This window comes from Corvus hawaiiensis, chromosome 2 (assembly GCF_020740725.1).
Source record: "Corvus hawaiiensis isolate bCorHaw1 chromosome 2, bCorHaw1.pri.cur, whole genome shotgun sequence".
In the NCBI taxonomy this organism is placed as follows: domain Eukaryota; kingdom Metazoa; phylum Chordata; class Aves; order Passeriformes; family Corvidae; genus Corvus; species Corvus hawaiiensis.
In genome coordinates this window covers 83,304,567-83,324,045 of record NC_063214.1, presented here as the reverse complement: position 1 = coordinate 83,324,045, position 19,479 = coordinate 83,304,567, and the positions used below count along the sequence as shown (strand labels likewise).

The 19,479-nt window shown below is 42.6% G+C and overlaps 1 protein-coding gene and 1 long non-coding RNA gene across 6 annotated transcripts in view; one reads left to right on the top strand and one right to left on the bottom strand.

Moving 5' to 3' along the window:
- Positions 1–19,479, top strand: part of LOC125322211 — a 79,611-nt gene that overhangs the window by 24,380 nt on the left and 35,752 nt on the right. The gene's annotated exons all lie outside the window — the stretch shown is intronic.
- Positions 2,070–19,479, bottom strand: part of CLYBL (citramalyl-CoA lyase) — an 83,203-nt gene continuing 65,793 nt past the window's right edge. Inside the window, exons 7-9 of one of the 4 annotated variants that reach the window (XM_048295875.1) lie at positions 18,697–18,821; positions 2,608–2,707; positions 2,070–2,489 (exon numbers count right to left, since the gene is read on the bottom strand). In XM_048295875.1, the coding sequence (XP_048151832.1) occupies positions 2,612–2,707; positions 18,697–18,821 (221 nt within the window). In that variant the 3' untranslated portion in view covers positions 2,070–2,489; positions 2,608–2,611. Of the gene's footprint in view, positions 2,708–16,404; positions 16,461–18,696; positions 18,822–19,479 lie in introns of all 4 variants that reach the window. The other 3 variants (XM_048295874.1, XM_048295876.1, XM_048295873.1) reach the window with 3 other exon arrangements.

Genomic DNA, 19,479 nt, shown 5'->3' with positions numbered 1-19,479 from the left:
TGTTTCACCAATTGCTTGCCTAGCACCAGGCGGGAAAGAAAAAGAGAGAAAGAAAAAGAAAGAAAGAGGAGAAGAATAAAGCCGGAAAATCACAGAAAGCTTCGGAAAGTAAACGGAAAAGCCAAATAAATCGGATTTTATTTCTGATAAAGCAAAAATCGTTAAGGCTGTTAAAAGGAAGCAGGATTTTCCGCTGGAGGCGCGGGTGTCAGGGAAATTTAAGGAAAAATCTGAATATATCTAGCATTTTATTAGCATATTCGATTTCTCCACGTACGGGTCACGAAGTTCCTTAAGCAGTCAGCTGCAGAGGAGGGAGGGTGCGTGTAAACACCTCAGGAGAGTGTATTAATATCCTCCAGTTTGACGAGGAACAGGAGGCGCCGAGCGCGGGCGAGCTGTGGGTGCGGGTTCGGGGGCGCTCCCGCCGCCCCCGCGCTGCCCTCCGCAGCCGGGCTTGTCACGCCTGGTCATTAAGACTTCAGTAAAACAATGAAGACATTAGTTTTTGAAATCGTCCCCATCCTACTCCTCCCTCCCCCCGCTCCCTCTTCCTGAGCGGCAGTAAGGGAATAAAACCATCTACACCACACGCGTCCTATTGAGATTAATGAAAAAATTATGCCAAAAAAGAAAAAAACCCAACCCACAACAAAAAAACAACCCCAAACAACCCTTATCTCATATATCTTATCCTCCGTGCCCTGCGCCAGGCCTCGCCGCCGCCTTGCCGTGCACCTGATGATTTATTAACGCAATCTGCGGGGAGAACGACACGCGTGCCCGGCTACGGCTCGTCCCAGCTCATCTCCTAAGTAATTGTTTCTCATTAGTTCTGATAATGTTTTAATAGTGCCGCCCATAATTTAGTCAGCCTGGAATTAATAACGGAGGGTGTCCTGAAACGCACGGGGGTGAGGGGGAGCTGCAATATAAGCAGGTAGTCTTTAATTAATCAGATTAGCCCGGAGGTCCCCGCGCTGTAAGGGATCCCCCGGCGCAGCGCCTCGGACTGGACCCGGGTGGCGGACGGGGAGAGAGGGGGGTCGGCCCTCGCTGCTCATCCCCAAACTCCGCGGAGGGGCCGGGGGGGGGGGGGCTCTGCCGCCGGCCCCCGCCCGCCCCGCGCCCTCAGGGCCGCCCCGGCGGAGGTGGGCGGAGGAGGGCGGCCCTCCCGCTCCCCGGGCCGGGCCCCGCCGTGTCCCCGCCGTCCCCGGGGGAGCCGCGGAGAGGCGCTCCCGCCGCCCCCGCGCTCCCTTTCCCCGCTGCGGCCACGCGGGCCGGTTGGCGGGGTTCTTCCTCCCCCCTTTTCCTCTCCTCTTAATTAAACCAAAAATAACCCGAAATCAGTGAAATCGCTGCTCGGAGACGGAGGGGAAACACGCTAGGCGAGGAACGGGAGGAATAAAGCACTGTGGCTTCATACGTGAAATGGCCATGGAGGCGGTGAGAAACGAAACTAAAAAACAACTGTTTTCTATTTACAGTTTTAAATAAACAGAACAGCCTTCCCTGCGGTGTTTGTCTAAGTGCAGCAGCATAGCTGCTGTGTAGGTCATGAAAAGGTTGGTGCATAGTTTAAAACTTCCCATTCTGTTAATTTCTTAAAGAACAGTCGTTCATAGTCTGAACACAAAAGCTCATGATTTAATGAGGAACAGAAACAAAATCTCTGATTGTTGGTGTTTCAAACTTCATTGGAGTCCTCTGGCAACCACAAGTTGATCCTCTGCAGCTTCAATACCCTTTAGCCCTCCATATAAGAGTACATGCTGAATAGAGGACAATGCCTGGTTGTTATGTTTATTTACCCTTACTACAAGCTGGGTTAACCTCTTCAAAACAGCTTTACTAAGCCCGTTAACCACACAGCCCACATGATCTGTAGCCGTATCCCTAATGTGATGTAAATCTGACTCGAGACCATATGCACAAGTTCTGCTGCATTGTGTCTCCAAAAACTACAAGTTTATTGCCATCCAACCCTTCCCGGGCCGGACGCTTCCAGGAGGAAACTCTCTGAATAGCGACTGCTTAAAAAAAAAGAGAAGAAAGTCAAGAGTCCTGCATTGTTGGTGCATTATTTTTAATGGCTGTTGCACATTTACAGAAGGGTGATGTGTGGGGAAAGCAAAGCTCACACGGTAAAGATTTTCATCACAGTTATTTCAACTGGTGTGTCATTATTTGAGGCTTTTTCCTTTCTGCCAGGAGTTCTGTATCAGAGTGGGAAGAAGCACAGATAGAAATAGAAACAACTGAATCAGTTTTCTTCTGCTGTTTTAACAGAGCTCAGGCTTATGTTTTGCCCTTCTCCTTCAGTGAAGTCATAATCCCACGTTTGTAGTAATTACTGTGATGTCACAGAGTTGGTGATGTAACTTCATTGTGGGCTATGAGTAGATCATGGGCCATGCAGGAGTGAGCAGTGGTTTGAGTTGGGAATAGTTTTAGTAATTAGCAATTCTGGTAAGCAAACTATAACAGATCTGCAAAATGGAAATGAATTTCTGTTTAAGCTTGACATCTTTAATTTCACCTCCCCCCAAGTATTATAGTCATCTTTTAAAACAGCTACTGGGGCCCCATGGAGAGAGCTTCATTTACCAGCTCATTTTTTCTTGATGGCTGTGGCAAGCGTAACAATGTTCTGTGCCTGCTTCAGTAATGGCATGTCGATCATGCTCCCGCGGAAAGTAAATGCTCCCTGGAAAAGAGAGAATATGAACTTTCTGAGACACCTTTGGAAATTGTAGTTGGCATGTCTTGTTCTTTAAAAACACATCTGTTTGCCAAGAAACATCATCTCCCACAGGAATCCTGAAGAAGTTTTAGAAGACAAACTAATCAAGACAGGGAAAATGCATTTTAAGAAACGTGGAGGGCAACAAGCTCTCCAAAGAGGAGGCAAAAAGAGAGAGAAAAGAGAAGCCCAGGGTGCAGCTGGCCTGTTTCAGCCTCTGTAGCTGGCAAGCACTGAGGACCAAGAGCAGTGAGGCCGTGTGTGCCAGCTGGGGACAGTGGCTGGCAGACACCACACCCGGGGGCACCTCTGCTCGCCACCTCCAGCATAACCATCCAGCACCCATCCAGGGCTGTGCCACAGGGCCAGCGGGAAACTGCCTGCAGACAGAGGGCAAAGCCAGAAGTTAACAGTGTCAGTAAACAGTAATGGGTGTTTGTGGGGGTGAAGCTTTCTTGACTCAGGGTTTGCTGAGGTTGTGCTGCTACTGCACCCCTCCATTAGGTCTCCAGTGCTAAAGATAGGCCGGGCCTGTGCCGAGAGCCAGTTATTGGGATGAAAGCTGGAATAACCAAGTGGATGGCACAATAATAGTGCCCAAATCTCCTCTGGAGCTGAGATAAAGCCTACCTGAGCACCACATACAGAGAATTACCCCAAGTGGATGCAGAACTACTCTGTGTGCCTCAGCAGCAGCGACCTGAGAGTTAGGATAGGTTTCAAAGGTCACTTTGTATTTCTTACGATTTTTTGTTGGTACCATGGTGACAAGTTTAAAACAATTAACTATGAATCATAGTTAAATCTTAAACAGAGGACATATGTTTTAAATAGTGCCAAACCTGACTTGTGCCCTGTAATCCCCATGTGTTGCTGAGGTAGGATTTGGAAGATAAAACACTGCACTAAGACATGCTGAAGTTCAATAGACAAAAAAAAAAAAAAATCTTATTTGCAGTAGTTTGACACATTAAAAAAACCCCAAACAACAAACCCAAAAATCCAAGAACAAAGCTGCAATCCCTTCCCTGAAGAACTCAGAACTGAGGGCCTGGCCCCAGCATTGTGTAGGGCATCTCTGTGAAGCACTGCTCTCTCTTTTAATGTCCTGCTACAATCGATACGGGATCACAGCCTGGCCTTGGGTTTGACAGTGAGCAAGGCTAAGCTAGAGCAAGGTACGGATGATAGCAGCACTTGTGTCTGTGCATGAGCAGTGAGAAATGCAGAAGAGAACAAACCTTCTGGTTTTCATTTGGGGCTCGATAATTATTAAATAGAGGACTCCAGTAAGTGAAGTGAAAATACAACCCATTTACAGAAATGTTTAGGAAATGCATTGCTCCAGTGGCATATATAGCTAAACTGAAGCAGTATTAATTAAATACTAAATCATGTTGTGGAATAGTTAAGACAAAAATCCACCTTAAACAGTCATCTAATACAAACCAATATTCTTGCATGTAAGAGCAGGCTGTATTAAAGCCATTGAAAACATAATAGTAAAAACTGTTCTTTCACTCAAAGTAGATTTTCCTACTATAGTTTGCAGTATTTCAGGTAGGTTTGGAGATAATTGGACTGACAGATACTCAAGGGTTGGTGCTTCAAATAGAATTTTTTTGTTTACTGAGCAAACTGTCAACCCTAGCTTATCCCAACAACACCAACATCAATATTGTTATTATTATTACTATTCATAATATACCACTTTTAATTATAGCTACATATCAGTAAGTTTCAGTTATTCTTTTAAAACTTTAAGGAAAATGCAGCCTCAAACTACTCAATTTATTAACTGCTGTGAAAAAAATTGGGAACTACGTAAACATTTCATGTCGTAGGACTTATTTGGAACAATTTAGGGCTGTGCAGTGATCTCAAACTGCAAGGTACATTTTTTTTAATTGTAAGAAAAACATATTTTAATTGTCCTTTTTTTTTCTACAGGCGTTCAGTAATGCCCATTCAGTAACAGCCGGTTCAGTAACAAAATAAAGAGTCAAGCTAATTCAGTAACAGCTATTGCTTACAGGAGAAATTTGCATGTGGGATGACAGTCATAAGCAGAAATACATTGAAGTCTCAAATCATCCTTCCTAGTTCTGTGAAAGGCTGACTTAGGTCATCCTAAGTACCTGCAGTAGTTTGCAGAAAGAGATGGGTGCCTAACAATGTCACTTCTGATATCTGGTGGTCCAAATCATGGCTGGAAGGGTCTTATCCCTTCCATTGACTGGATACAGGATGATCTAAAGTCAGATGCCCCTGCAGGCACCTAAGTTGCACCATGATGAATCTGGGTCAGAATGTCGTTTTTATAAAGCAAGAGTTAATTAAACAGCATGCTTGTCCTCTCTTCATTAAAATAACATGTTTAGAAAGGGAAACAGGGTAATGGTGTGTATATGGACACACAAACAGTGAACCACATGAGAAGTGTTGCATGTTTCCTGCTTGTCAGTGTGCAGCTGTACTTCGGGTTGCTAGGAATTTGAATTCGTGAAGGAAAAAAATGCCTTTTTTTCTTTCCTAACAGCAAAGGGTAACATGAAGTTGGCTTCTCTGCCTGTTCACTCTGAGGCTTATTTTCCCCCTGCTAATTTGCAATGTTGAGCTAAAGTCCAGAAAAAGAAACCAATTTTAATGCCATTGAATGTACCCTATTCACTGACTCTCTTTCCACCCACAGGTTTCAACAGATAGGAAATACCAGTAATTACAGCTTTGTCCCCATGCTCTCTTTTCCAATTCTGCTAGACAAAATTTGCCTCTAGCATTCTTTTGATTTTCTCTCACATGAATATAAAGAAAACAAGACTTTCTATAAACACCATTTGCTTTGATAGCATTAATCTGGGGATTAATTTAGTCATAGATCTAAATTTTCTTTTTGCCTAATTTTCTCAACAATCTCACACTTCCAGCCTGTACTTAGATTTCCAATAGTTCAACTATGGGACTAAGGGCCTGCTCTTAAGGAAGCTTGCAGCATGAACAGGAGCAACAGCAGGTGGGTAATGCAAGGCTGGGATTTGCATCCACTGCATTCGGTGGCTGTGGTTCTTGCTCACCACGTAACCATTTAAATCATTCAGAGGGAGCCTTTTCAGAACTCTGTAAAGGGACCCTGCCATCAGACTAATCAAATGTGTCAGACCAGCCTTGGGAAGAGACAGGTCCTCCAGGTAAAGGCTGATGGAGAAGCTGGGAGAAGGAACATCCAGAAGGCAGAGCCACAGATGATGGGAACAGCCTCCAGGTGACAATACGTGGATGCAAGTAACTCGGTGACACTGTTGGGGCAGCCCCAGGCAGCACAGCATCCAGCTGCAGACATCCTTGGCTTCTGCTGCTGCAGGCAGGAGTCAGCTGCAACCTGCAGGGAAAGCTGTCAGCTGCAGTCTGCAGGGAGAGCTGGCTCCTTCAAAAGGAGCAAGCCCCAAACAGAGGTGGTGTAAAAGCGTCGGCAGAGGCAAAGGATGAGAGACGGGTCTCTGTGCAGGTTCCAGCTGGTTTACCGGCTATGGAAGATCCAGCGACAAAGACCAGAAAAAAGGGGAGAGCACACTATTTTATATGGGGGGGGGGGGGGGGGGTGTGGAACAAAGGGAAACAACCAATGGGGATTGACTGAGGAGGAGGAGACAACAGAGGAATATCCAATAGGTATAACTTAAGGGAGGGAATTACATGAGTAGACCAATGGAGCATCGAAGAAGGGAGAACTTTTCAGAACTAATACATAAGGAACTAGGGGAAATACATAAACATAAACTTATACATAAAACTGGATGGAGAACTCCTGAACCAATAAACTTAAAACATGTAAACTAAGAACCACTAGGAACATTGGAACTCGCCGTAATGAGGGGGTGAGAATCAGACATCTGTGTTCTGGAGGCCTGTCCACGTGTCCTCTGAATGCTCTGCTGCAGTGGCCACTGTAACCTGCACTGCAACAATTCAGGTGGGATGAGAAGTGGGGGAATGGAGGACAACTGTGGCACTCACCAGACAGCAGTCTGGAAGTGCAGTCCTTCTGAGGAATGGGTGGCTTTGTGGGTCAAAGACGCTGCCCCGGTTTTAAGCGACACTGCACAAATTCTGCTATGCCTGTCCAGTGCCATCCGTCATACAGCCACACAGAGAATGTGCTAAAGGCAAAGCCCTGTGAGAAATAGGGTGACTTTGGCACTCACCACTCTGCAGTGTATGGGAGCTGTAAGGGCACTTTGGCTGGCCCACGCTGTACAGCTGTTGTGAAGGCAGCACAACACAGCAGAGGGGTTTGTAAATACAAAATGTCTGTGCTTCCTCAGCCTGATTGCTCTATAGATCTGTCAGGGCAGACTACCAAGGACGAATCAAGGGAAAAAGTGAATGAGCGGTGTTCCTTGTTTGGGTCATCATGCAGAGTTGCAAAAAGTCCTTCCCAATTGACTTAGAAGAAAGGAAAGACTCAAGGTGTTTCCTTCTGGCATGAAGTATTATTCACAATGACATTTAATACTCTGTTAGGACAATAGTAACACTTTAAAAAAGTAACAGCAATTTATGCAAGATGCAGGCCAGGCTCAGTAAGGTCTTAACAGCTCTACTTCGAATTTCAGTATATCCTAAAGTGCTGTGAGGATGGAACAAAGAAGATTTGGCAAATATAGAAGACAGCTGCAAGTGAATTAAAATTATAGAAAGCTGCTAGGTTTTGTTTGTTTGTTTTTGTTTTGTTGTTTTTTTGTTTGTTTTGGTTTTTTTTTTTGTTTGTTTCCTCAGAAGGTAATGGCAAATTATAGTCTTGGAAAAATGGGAATTGAGAATGGTCAGCTCCAAGTGATGCAAGGATCCAGCCTACAGGCAAGAGAAGCCATAAGGCAGAGTTGACAGAGAGCAGTCATTTTCACAGGTCAGGACATGAAGACATAGGCTAGTGATAAAGAAGGGCAATCAGTTGTGCAGTAAGAAGAACAAATGCAACAAATTTCCAGGTGGTTGTGGAGAGACTGAAGAGATGCAGAACCAAACTTTGTAACACACCAGTTTGGCAGATTTTATGCTTGTATCTTATGAAGTTCCTTTTAGATAAATGCAGCCACTCCAGCAGAGCTCAGACCTAGCAAAGTTCAATGTGTAATTGAGGGCTCTTCTTTGACAACTTAGAATACAACCCTGGCCGCATGTGGCCATTGATCTTAAACATGGCTCTTGTTATACCTATATGTCATCCTTAAAGATTTGCCTTGCCTATAAGAAATGACATGTATCAAGTCACAGAAAGAGTCTCAGCGTTGGTCATTTGCCATAGCAAAAGGTGAACGCATTAATGCAGTGTTTCCTGGAACATGAAGACCTCCTCTTTTTGTGTGTGTCTCTCCTGTATTCGGGAACATTTACTTTGTGAAACTTTTGGGAGTGGTCAAAGAGTTTGGTAAATCTATACGACCATTTCATAACCAGAGTATACTAGTTTTTAGTGGCAAGAAGCATTTTACCTTTCTAGAAGTTAAATGGACAGGATTCAGTGTCCACAATTTCTGTGTTATCTGGGGATCAATATTCTGTGGTGGAACGAGGAGAGGGGAAGAAATGATACAGGTAATATTCTTGCTAGTGTTTATCATGGGTATAATGGAATTCTGTTATATATGGAATTGTGTTGACTTTGAGTACAACAGGGGATGGACAGGATGACGAGTGAGGTGCCCTTATGTTTTTCCATAAGATTAGGGAATGTAAAGTTTTATACTTCTTCATCTGTACTGAAACCTTTTTATATGATACACAATGTTACACAGGGTTTTACTCTCACCATATTTTGTTTCTTGATGTACCACTGGATTAAGGAGAGAAATAAGCAGAAAAAAACTATCATGATATAGAACATTTAAGGCACCTCATAGTAATGTGACACAATTATCTCTGAGTTGTATATTAAAGTACTTGAGTTAATTAAAGTCAAACAATAATTGTTCTGGGACGTGTGGGACGATGATCAGATGAGCTAGTCCCCCTTGGCTGACAATACAGAAGAATTAGATGTACTCCTGCACCTGGGAATGCTCGTGGCTTTTACCTCAGCATTTGCTCCATCTGTGGTTACCTGTGCCTCCATCCACATCCATCCCAATGACTGCAATGAGCTCACTAAGAGGGTTACTGCAGACCCTCAGTTCTTAGACCACTCTAATCTATTGATCACCTGCATTGGTACTGAATATGAAGATTGGTTTTCCTAAGACATAGCAAGTATGTAATTTTTGAAGTACCAAACAACTTCTGTAAATTCCAAAAAGTCTACTGGCTTCCTGTCTGTTGGCAGATGGGACTCCAAGCACGAGCATCAGTTTTGAGAACTCCGTGCTCTGTTTTTGGAACCACTGCTGTGGTCCACTCAGTCATTGTCCAGCCTCTGCTAATAAACCTTTGATTCGATGCCTTGATCGTGTCATACATGTAGCCAACAACTTTAACTCCCGTGTGAGAGTTGCCAGGATTTTCTCAAAGACATTTATATAGGTTACATTGAGATTGTGGCTTGTCTACAGTAGAAGGAAAAACCCCAGTTGTCTTGCATCAGATGGAAAAATATAGCCATTAGTGCTAGGTTAATTTGTTGTGTGTGTCCACATATCTGCTGTCCTAGGCCACTGTGTAGAGATAGCCACCTTTTTCCAAAGCAGCTTACTCTGGGAATCTAGTCAGGCTACTTAGATGGCAGGCTTGAAAGTGCTAGGGGATCCTGGTGAGTAGGTAAGGCTTTGGCATGGGGGACATTCTGGGTAGTTAGGCCAATAGAAAAAAAGGAAAAGCAAGACAAGATGATGTTCCAGGAAACTGCAATATGGACAAGAAACCACCTGCTGCTGAATTTTGAATTAAGTATGAGTCTAAAATAGGGGTTATCTAATGCTTATGGAATTGCCAAAACCTCCTCTTCCACTACTTAGGGGACTACTGATTGTATGACAGTCTCACAAGTGAGGGGAGGTCCTTGGACAGTACTCTGCTGTCATGTGGTTAGAAATAGTGCACCACTGGTAAAGATTTGGTGGTTTTTTTCCTATTACTTTTCTCAACAGTTTTGCTAGCAATATTTTCCTTTGCAGACCCAATCCCTGAAGAGTGTGTGGCAGTCTGGTTGTCTCCTTGTCCTACTTGGCAGTCTTTGGAGGAGATGTGCATCTAGGACATGGAGGAAATGGGCATAAGGGGACCAACGAGCCAGCCACCCTTCTCTCCTCCACCCCCTTCATCATTAGGAGATGTTGTGAGTCAAACAGAGCTCCCACACTGCTCTGGTAACGCGGGCCAGAGGCTGTGTGTGAATACAGCCATTGTGTAAATAAGTAATTATGTAAGTCCCCTTCCAACCCCTGTGACCTGTGTCGGCACTTGCGGGCAGATGCCAGGCTAAATGGAAATGAGCAGAAGGGGTGATGCCAGCTGGCTAGTGCAAACCTTGTGTACCTCCTAACCCACATAGACAAGCGTCCTCATGTCCACAGACACAAGAAATCTTTGATCCAGTTATCTGAGAAACACTGATTCTTTCCATGGAAATTCAGTGTCTTGCCCATTTCTGAAACCCAAAGGTCTAGTTATGACTTTTTGGAGACACCAAAAATAAGAGGAATAAACACACTAAAATCTGCTTGGCTCTGAGAACATTACCTCTAATCCTGCACAATATTAGCTGTTACAAGGAAATAAGAGTTTTGTGTTCTGCAAGCAGGGCAGATTTGGTCTTCTGAGACGGGAAGGGAGCAGGTGGATGGCAAAGGCTCCCCCTAAAAAGCATGGCATTCAGAAAGATAATTCCCCTGGGATTAATGAAAACACACATTGTTGAAGTGACTCCCTGCAGAGGAAATTTGGAAGTCTTTGCTTTGGGGCTTAAAAAGAATGCTTGGATTTGCTTACAGGTAATGAACAAAAGAGAAGAGGAGCCTGGTCACAGCAAATGGCGTTGGGTCTGTGCCTGGGGGAGGAGTGATTATCCTCAGTACAAAGAAATGATTTCTCTTGAAACAGAAGGTTGACACCATATTTTTGGGGAAGTCAAGAGCTAACAGCTGTGATGGTGCTGAATGCAGGTTTAATTAATTTTTTTCTTCTGCAAGTTGTAGCCAAAGAGCCGTCATTAAGAGCTGGGTCATGATTCTACCTTCTTGTAATGAACTTCCAAAGGTTAGTGAGCTGCTAGGAGGTGTTCAGTGAAATCTGGGTCAACTGGGAATATTTTCCAGACTGTGACATGGTAATGCCTCTCTCTCTTCTCTGCTCAGGCCTGTCCTGCCTCCAGAGCAGACTCATACATAACTCTCGCTTTCTTTAAGTCTCTTTGCAGTAGGTAAGAAATGCCCAAATAACCAGTGCAGTCACATATGACAAACTGAAGACTTCACAGGCAGTGAGCTGTATGGATAAAGCTTTTTGGGCTGCATATTTTCACAGCCTTTCCTTTGGACCCTTTCACATTCACCCCTTTTCTGTAAAACCAGTATGGGTAGAAAGACACCTGTACACAAAATCTTTGGAGAAAATAAATGATCCCTGAAAAGGTTTGTCAAAGATATCTTTTTGGAAAGAGAAAATTCTGAGTGGGTCTCTGATCTGTTGAAGCGTGGATGAGGAGGGAATTCTGCAAAGTATCATCACCATTAACTTTCTGTAGCCATTTTGTTGATATGTAGAAAACATTAGAAACCACTACCTTTTGTTTCTTTTTGCCAGCGTAAGCTTCCACTGGAGAAGAAGTAGTCAGTGAGTTCAGAGGATAAATCAGTTTGTAATGCCAGAAGCAGGCCTGTTTGTTTGAGATAGGCTTCTACCTCCAGGAGCAGATGGAAGGACACAAAAGGTCAAGAAAGAAAGAGCAACAGCCACATGAAATAGAGATTGATTTTTGCCTCAAATAACTCCCAAGCAGCAGTGCAAGAACTCTGACAGAAGAAGCCCTTTCTAAAGCTCAACAGGTAGAAAGGACTTTGTGATCCTTCAAGTCCACAGTGGGGCAGGAAAGATGAAGAACAAGGACTTACAAGGTCCTTCATTTCTTCTCCACCTGGCATTACTGTTTCCAGCCCATATATAAGGGTTTTGCCCTGCTGTGTGAGCCAGACAAGCTGTTTTTCCTTCTTATAGTCCCCCAAGCTGCCTGAACCACCAGGGATAACCCTTTCAGCTGGGGTGGGCCTGGAGATCCTGCTTGGTCCAGCATCAGAAACTCCTCAGGCCACCAAAGTCTCTCCCTCGCCCTGAGCAAACAATCTATTTAAGATCCCTGAATGAAAGGCAGATATGAGGATTTTTTTTACTGCTGTCTTTGCATTTTCTTTAGTTACCTTCCCATTGTGGTTGCTGCCTACTTGTGTGCTCTTCTAGAGCAGGAAGGAATAAAATTAAAGAAGCAAAGTTCTAGAAATCAGGAATATACTCCACTGGTTTTTATTCTCTGTTTTATACTGTATTGGGAACGGAAGAATCCTAGAGAGCACACTTGCTGCTGCCAAGCAAATCTTTATTTTATAGCACAAAAGCAGCTTCCTGGACAAACAGCCTATCCAACCATGCATTTTTTTCTCCCTAGTGAGCATCATGGTTATTATATGGAAAAGTGAAAAGTAGCTGATATTAAGACTTTAGGATCCTCAGACACCCTTCATTTAGTATTTTGGAATTAACTTGAGGTTTATAGTCATGGAAGCAATGTGTTAAATATAAACTAGAAAATTCAATCTGAAAGTAAATGACTACAGGGCACACAGACGGCATTTGATACCGAAGGGAAAGGTAGCTGTAAAATACAAGGGAGTTGAGAAAAATAATAATAGCGAGGCTCGTTCTGCCAACAAGCATGGAATTGCCCATATTTTTGTATTTTGTGTTTTTTCTAATTTCAGATTCATTTTCTGAATAGGATTGAACGGCCATTTTTTACTGTAATTCTCTATTTCAACCAACAGAGCTTTTGCAGAGAGCCACTCCAGGTCCCTGAAAAAGCTGGCTAGCACAGAGAGAAGTGAAAAGGCAGCAAGACTGCTGCTACTTAAATTAACTGAAACAATATTTTGGCTGTACAGGCTTCTGAATTCCCTCAGTAAAGCTTAAAAAGAGCCATCTGGTCAGAACATTACCTCTCTAGTTAGATCCTGCTTTGGAAATTGAAATGAGGCTCACGAGAGCTCGTTAATGCTTTTTAAAGAGGGATTTTGGAGGTGGGTAGTTGTCTTGGTGGGTTGGTTGGTGCAGAGCAGGTTTTGGCACGATGGTGGGCAGGTGTCTGCAGTGCTGGGTGTCTTCCCACTCCATGTCCATAGCAAAGCATCGGCTGCACTGGGAATGTGCCGACACAGCATGGCCCTTCCAAAAGCAACTCACCCTGCATTTACCTCCTTGAGCCAACAAGGGTAGAGGAGTCGTGCCTTGCTGAGGGGGAGCCCAGAGAGGCGCCATCCTCTGCAGAGCCTGTGTCCCCCGGGACAGGAGCAGCTGCCTCCTGCAGGGGTTACCTCCAGGTGGCAAGGCTATGGAGGCACACAGATCCATCTTGCTCCCGGCTCATGGTGAAACTTCTCCCCGTGGGAAATATCAGTGTGCCATCCAAGTCCCTCTCCCTCTGCGTTTTGGACAGAGGTCTTTAATGAGTGGAGGAGAACAGATTAAGAGCCACCAAATGCCTGCTGGGGAGTGGAAAGGAGGGAAGCTGGCAAGAAAATATTTTTGTATGAGTTTCTGCCCTGCTTAGAAGCTTTTGCAGCCCTGTGTAGTAAAATCTGTCTCCTTCTCTCCCCACCTGGCATAACTCCCTCAGGACTGATTGCACCAATGTAGGAAGCAGTATAGCACAAGCAATTAGCTAGTACAGCCCCTTCTGCTCTATTGTAAAGGTTCAAAATTTGCCCCCAGATGGACCTTTCTAAGAGAAAAGCCTTCAACCATGACACAAAACACATTTGTAAAGCATTTTTCAAATACTAAAACTGTATAGAGAAACTTTGAGTACTAATATGAGCTCTCTCAGTTTTGACATTAAAATTTCACTTGGCCATTTTTTAAAAAGATAAACAATGTAACAGTGGCCCATGCTTAAATCCCACCAGCACTCTTCATCTTTGCATAGAGATGCACCTGAGCCTAGACTTCTAAAGGCTGGTGCTCCTTAAAGGTGGCAATTTATCACAAATTCCTGAATCCCCCACTCTGCAGTGAAAGGAGTACACATTGCCTGAGTAGCACAAAGGACAGCAAATGTCCTGTGCTCTCGGAGGGAGGGCTGACAACGCTGCAGCCCAGCACACACAGAGGTACCCTGTGCTGCCACTGTCACTCTGGGATGGGATCCAGCTTGGGTGGCGGCACCTCAAAACTCAGCAGTCTGTCCTGGGCAAGGGGAGCGGGGCGCTGGGCTGTTCCCTCACTCCCAGCTCTACATAAAGCCCCAAGATAATGTCCTGTAAAGTGCAATATAATCCCTGTGGGTTGATGGGGTTTCATACAGCCCCATGCCTGAGGGATGCTCCTGTGTATCCCTTCCAAGAGGCAGCCCTGGGACATGGTCCTGCTTGCCTAGCAACCACGGGCTGGATTGAGACAGGGTGGATCCCACGTGGCTGGGGAGCCCTCCTGGGGTCCACGGCACAGCCAGGAGAAGGAGGAAGGCCGGGAGAGACCTCCCTGTGAGGCAGTGGGAGCTGGAGCTGGCCCAAGCATGAGGGCGCATCGTCTCTAAGATACAGTGGCTTGGGGTAGCTTTTCCTAAACAAAGAGCATTATAAGGGAGCCACTGCTGGAAATTTCCATTCCTTTGTTGGATTGATGCTGTGTAAATAAATGCATTCCTAAGATTTTTCATAATCCTGGAAAGGTCCGTAAATGAAACTGTACAGTTTGCCAAATCACTGGAGTTCATATATATTATTCTTCAGCTGCTGGGAACATGATATACAATGGCACAGAATATAATGCAAGAAACATATGCTAAAGGTCTTCTTAGAAGCACTCTGTGCATTTGTATGTGGCACGTACAACTATTTCTTTTGATTTGCTCTATGGGATTTAAATATTCAACCCATATTACAACCTGGGTTTGTGATATCCTTACCTTAACTCTAAATAATCCTTACCTGACAAGTGACCTTGGCAGCATCATTTAGTTATTCCCTAGTTTCATATGTGGGTGCTTTGAAAGCATTTGTAAATTAGTATGTGAGATAAATGTGTAATCAACCTTTTACTTTATTCTTCTGTTTTTCTTTATATTTGAATTTTATTTAAAAGTAAGGCAATTTGGGAAGATTCAGTTTCAATAATGATATTATTCCTGATGTATTTACACATTGAACGGCTTAAAAATGCATTTTCAATATCTAACATTTTTGTCATATACAAACACTAACTACATATAGAAGAGATACAGTCCTGTATCCAGTGTACTGGAAAAATAAAACTCAGGAGTTACTTAAATAGTAAAGACTCTTATATCCTCATTGTTAGAAATCAGATATTCTTAAAATAGGATGGTAACTTCTCCCATTAGATTCAGCTAATCTGTATTTATAAGATGACTTCCCTGTTTAACATAGCTTTAGAAATTTCTAACAGAATCTGTTCTTTAGACTACTGGAATGATGTTTATCACCCTTCTTTCTCATTTTTGAGCACACTGACATTTATCTTATATTTAGACTTTCCAACAGCTATGCCTGCTTTCTTTAGGATGAAAATTTTAATTTTGAAAAGCATATCCCCTAGTAATGCAGTTCTACTGGAAAAATATTGAAACAACCTGGAAATAACACTTTTCTTTTTAAGCACTTTTCAGTTTTAGATCTCAAAGTTCTAGACAAAGGAGAGCACTTAATAAATAGTCGAATAAAATACAAAACGTACTTTTTCAGCATTTGTATCTACTTGTCCAAAACATAATGTTGCCATTTATTTCCTAGACATGCTATTTTTTAGTTGGATTAGAAATGCGAAAAACAGCCCTACAAACAAAACAACCTAGAAACCAAACCACAGCAACCCCTCAGACAGGGCTATCTCCATAAGGCAAGCCCAAATACTTCTGGCCAGCTGGTTAGCTCTCTAATTTCCTTCTCTTTGGACACTGCCACAGCATCTCTAATTCCACAGTGCTCAGTCGAGATCCTAATTTTTCCTGACCTCAGTACTCACATTTGGGTGATGCTATGTCAAAGCATTTCAGTGTCCAGGATGAAGTAGCCTGGTTCAGCCTTCTTTCCAAAGAAGATTATTATGGTAATTGTAGTTCTCAAATCGGAATAGATTATAAAAGCTTATTACTGTATTTTAATATAAAATATTGTTAACTAAGGGCATCAAACTTTAAATCAAATTAATAGCAAACTATGATCCTAGAGCCTGCAGACCAGTAACTTACCTACCACACAAACAGCTGCACAAATCCCTCACATTTATTTTTTCCAGGCTTTCAACTTTGATTAATAACATGGTAAAACCATGCGAGTCTCAACCATATTAACCACCGCTATATTTTTCGTCTTACTGACATGAACACTTTAATATAATAAAAGAGAAAGGAAAACAGAAGAGGTGTTTCATTAGGACACGAGGATTACTGAAACCGCTGTGTGGAGTATTTGCCAGGAGGTGGTGGGGGAAGAGTTATTACTCACATTTTAGCATGTCGTTAGGATGTGGAGCGAGAGGATCCCTCAGTGAGATATGTTTGCTTTGGAAAAAAAATTAAGTAATCAGACCGTCCAAGCTCTTCTCACTGACGCAGTCATAATAGCAAATTAGAAACTCAGTTAACGAGTTTCCAGCATTACATGGAAAACTATTTTTCCACATCTGTTATAAAGTCCAGTAATACAACAGTGCTACAAGATCCAGAAGTTCACATATTAACCTGCCAGTCCTTTTTTATTGATAGAGGGCTACATGCAAAAATATATGAAGCATGCAGCCTGGTTGGTTAAAAAAATAGCCTGCACCACAAACCCTTAGCAAATTTGCTATTGCAGCTGATTACAGAAGCTTATAACATATTTTAAAAGCATTTATGAAGAGAAAAAAAAATCCCCCAAACCCAAGTAAACCCCCCCTGAATGGCTGATATAAACAAAAAACCTCAGCATTATGTCAGTAAAATAGCAGCTTCAAAACAAATTTAAAGATTAACGCTTGCTTAACACAAAATAATTCTATATTAAACATGGTTGGCTTAATGATTGTGTGATACTGGGACTGGAGTTAAATTTAGTCCAGTCTCCTAGCTGACTGTTCATATGGCAGGGATGTTCCTTAGATGAGTTTCTGATACTAAACTCAGCTGAATGAATAGTATTAAACACATCATAAACAATATTTGGCTGAGTAAGTTGTTGTACTTTTTCCTTGCTGCATCTACCTGCCTACACATTTGCACCAGCAGTATGTTTGTAACGATGCCTTTTGTGAGGGAGCCAAGCCTTGTAAATCAGAATAATGGGCAAAACCAGTCACATATTTTCTATTTCTATATTGTTTGCATGAAGAGAGCTACATTTCAAAATTCAGGGGAAGAGAACAAAGAGATCCAGACATACAGCATTCTAAGAGTGACCCTGAAATCACTGCTCTGGACAGCACCCAAATAGCGTAGTCATGGCTCTACTGGAAACACTGAGGTACCACAAAGGGGATGCAATAGCTCAGCAAGGAGAAGGGCAGAGCAACAGCAAATACCTTGTCACACTTTACCTCTGAGAAGAAAGCATAATTTCTATTTTGAGCTTTACAGCATTTTTAAGGCACAACATCCGCAGTATCAGAAATGCAGGGCAACAGGGAAGGCAGCTATCTCATATTTTTTTTACCCACTAGAAAGTGTAAAAAAAAGTGCAGAAAACATTTATGTGGCACCAGAGAAACTGAGACCCTATGCACAGTCTTATAGATGAACTTCATGACTGGAGGGATTTGTCTCCTACTTGAATGCCACACAAGCACATGTGAACCATTCCCACTCATCTGCACTCCCCATTCCGACATTGGGACTTTCCTTTTTAACTAGCCTAGGCTTGGCTGAGACTAAGATAAACATGTTTGGCTGCAACTTTTTTTTCTTTCAAAAAGAGGCAAACTGGATTATAGCAAATAACCTTTAAGATAATTAACTGACAATGCCGCAACTAGCATAAAATCTTCCTTCAGGCGACCCCTAATTTAAGTATTACTGGCACAAAGTGGAGACAGATTGTGCATCACCACCGCAATATTTACATAGCAGAAACCCACAGAGCAGGAAACGTGAGACTCAATGATGCACTAAATTAGGAACAATCATATTCTAGTGTTAATTTACTTTCTCCTCTATCCAAAATTCAGGTCCAGCAATTGGTACAAATGCACATAAAACATTCCCATTTTTAGTGATTAAGAACTACAATCTGCAAGCAGTTTCACTCAAAAGTACATTCACTCATTACTGGGCATATTAGAGGGATCAAACCCCCAAAAGTGAAACAGGTCTACCATCACAGATATTTTTTTAGAAACCGAAGGCTTCCTAATCCATTTATTTCTTTCCATAAAAGATGTCTGTGCAGACTGAGTCCTCTGCCAGACTACCTGACTTTTGGTTGCAAATATTTTCCTCTGATAGTAACACTGTGATTCTGCAGCATAATGGAGCAGCAGTTTTAATTCTCCGATGTTGTAGATACTTGCAGGTACTCAAAAGGCTGTGTAATCAAAGAATTAAAGTTAAAATGGGGAGGAAGGAAAAGATAGCCATTCTATTTCTAAATATATTGGGAAATGATACATTTATAATATACACTATGCAGAGACAGATTTCCCAAGCAATACTCTTAGTTACAGCACACATCGTAAGATAAAAGCAAAGAGCCATCACCGACCTTTCTCAATCTTAAATGTTATTCAAATTTGGTTCCACTATGGCATATTAACAAAATATTTACCTTGCCTAATCGCTGATGTTCTTCAAAAGCAGAAATCAGTTCTTGTGCCCACTTTATTTTTTCAGGGCTCGGAGAGAACTGTTCCTGGACAACAGCAATTTGGTTGGGGTGAATCACCTGCTTACCTACAAAGAAGATTAATAACACCAGAATCATGCATCAACAAACAGATGTTCAAGCAAAATGTTCCAACCACTTGAGGCTCTCATATGCCTTGCAAACTTTCTTGCTCTCTAACTAATTATTTTACTTGGTTTCTTTTATTTTTAAAACTGGAAAACAGGCAGATAGTTTTTTGACAGATTATTTTGAGAGTAAAAATACCTTGTGCTATGCTTGCATTCAGTATAGTTTGAAAGAACCCATGATTCTTTCTCCTCCCTCCCCATTTCAATCCTTACATCTTCTCTCAGTCATTTCAGGTGCAATTGTTTGTCTCGGGCAATTACAATTGTCAATAACAATTAAGTATAAGGCATCTCTGAATTTGACTATATAAATAACAGCTCCAGCCAGTCTTAAATAAGTTGTATTAAAATGTGTTCAGAAAATGAAATCTGAAGAAGATGGTAAGAGATCTGTAGGACTGAAAAGTTACCAGTAGCCTAAGGATCATGCCCTAAATTCTCGGTATTGTCTTAGCACCGTATAATCCTTGATGTTGTTTAAACTGTTGTTGCTGCAATTATTGGTAGTTGCAGGTAGGCTGTAATATTTATTTAGTCACTGGTATATCAAACAACCACCAGCAGTGCCCTGAGGTTTTATGAAGCATATTTTTAA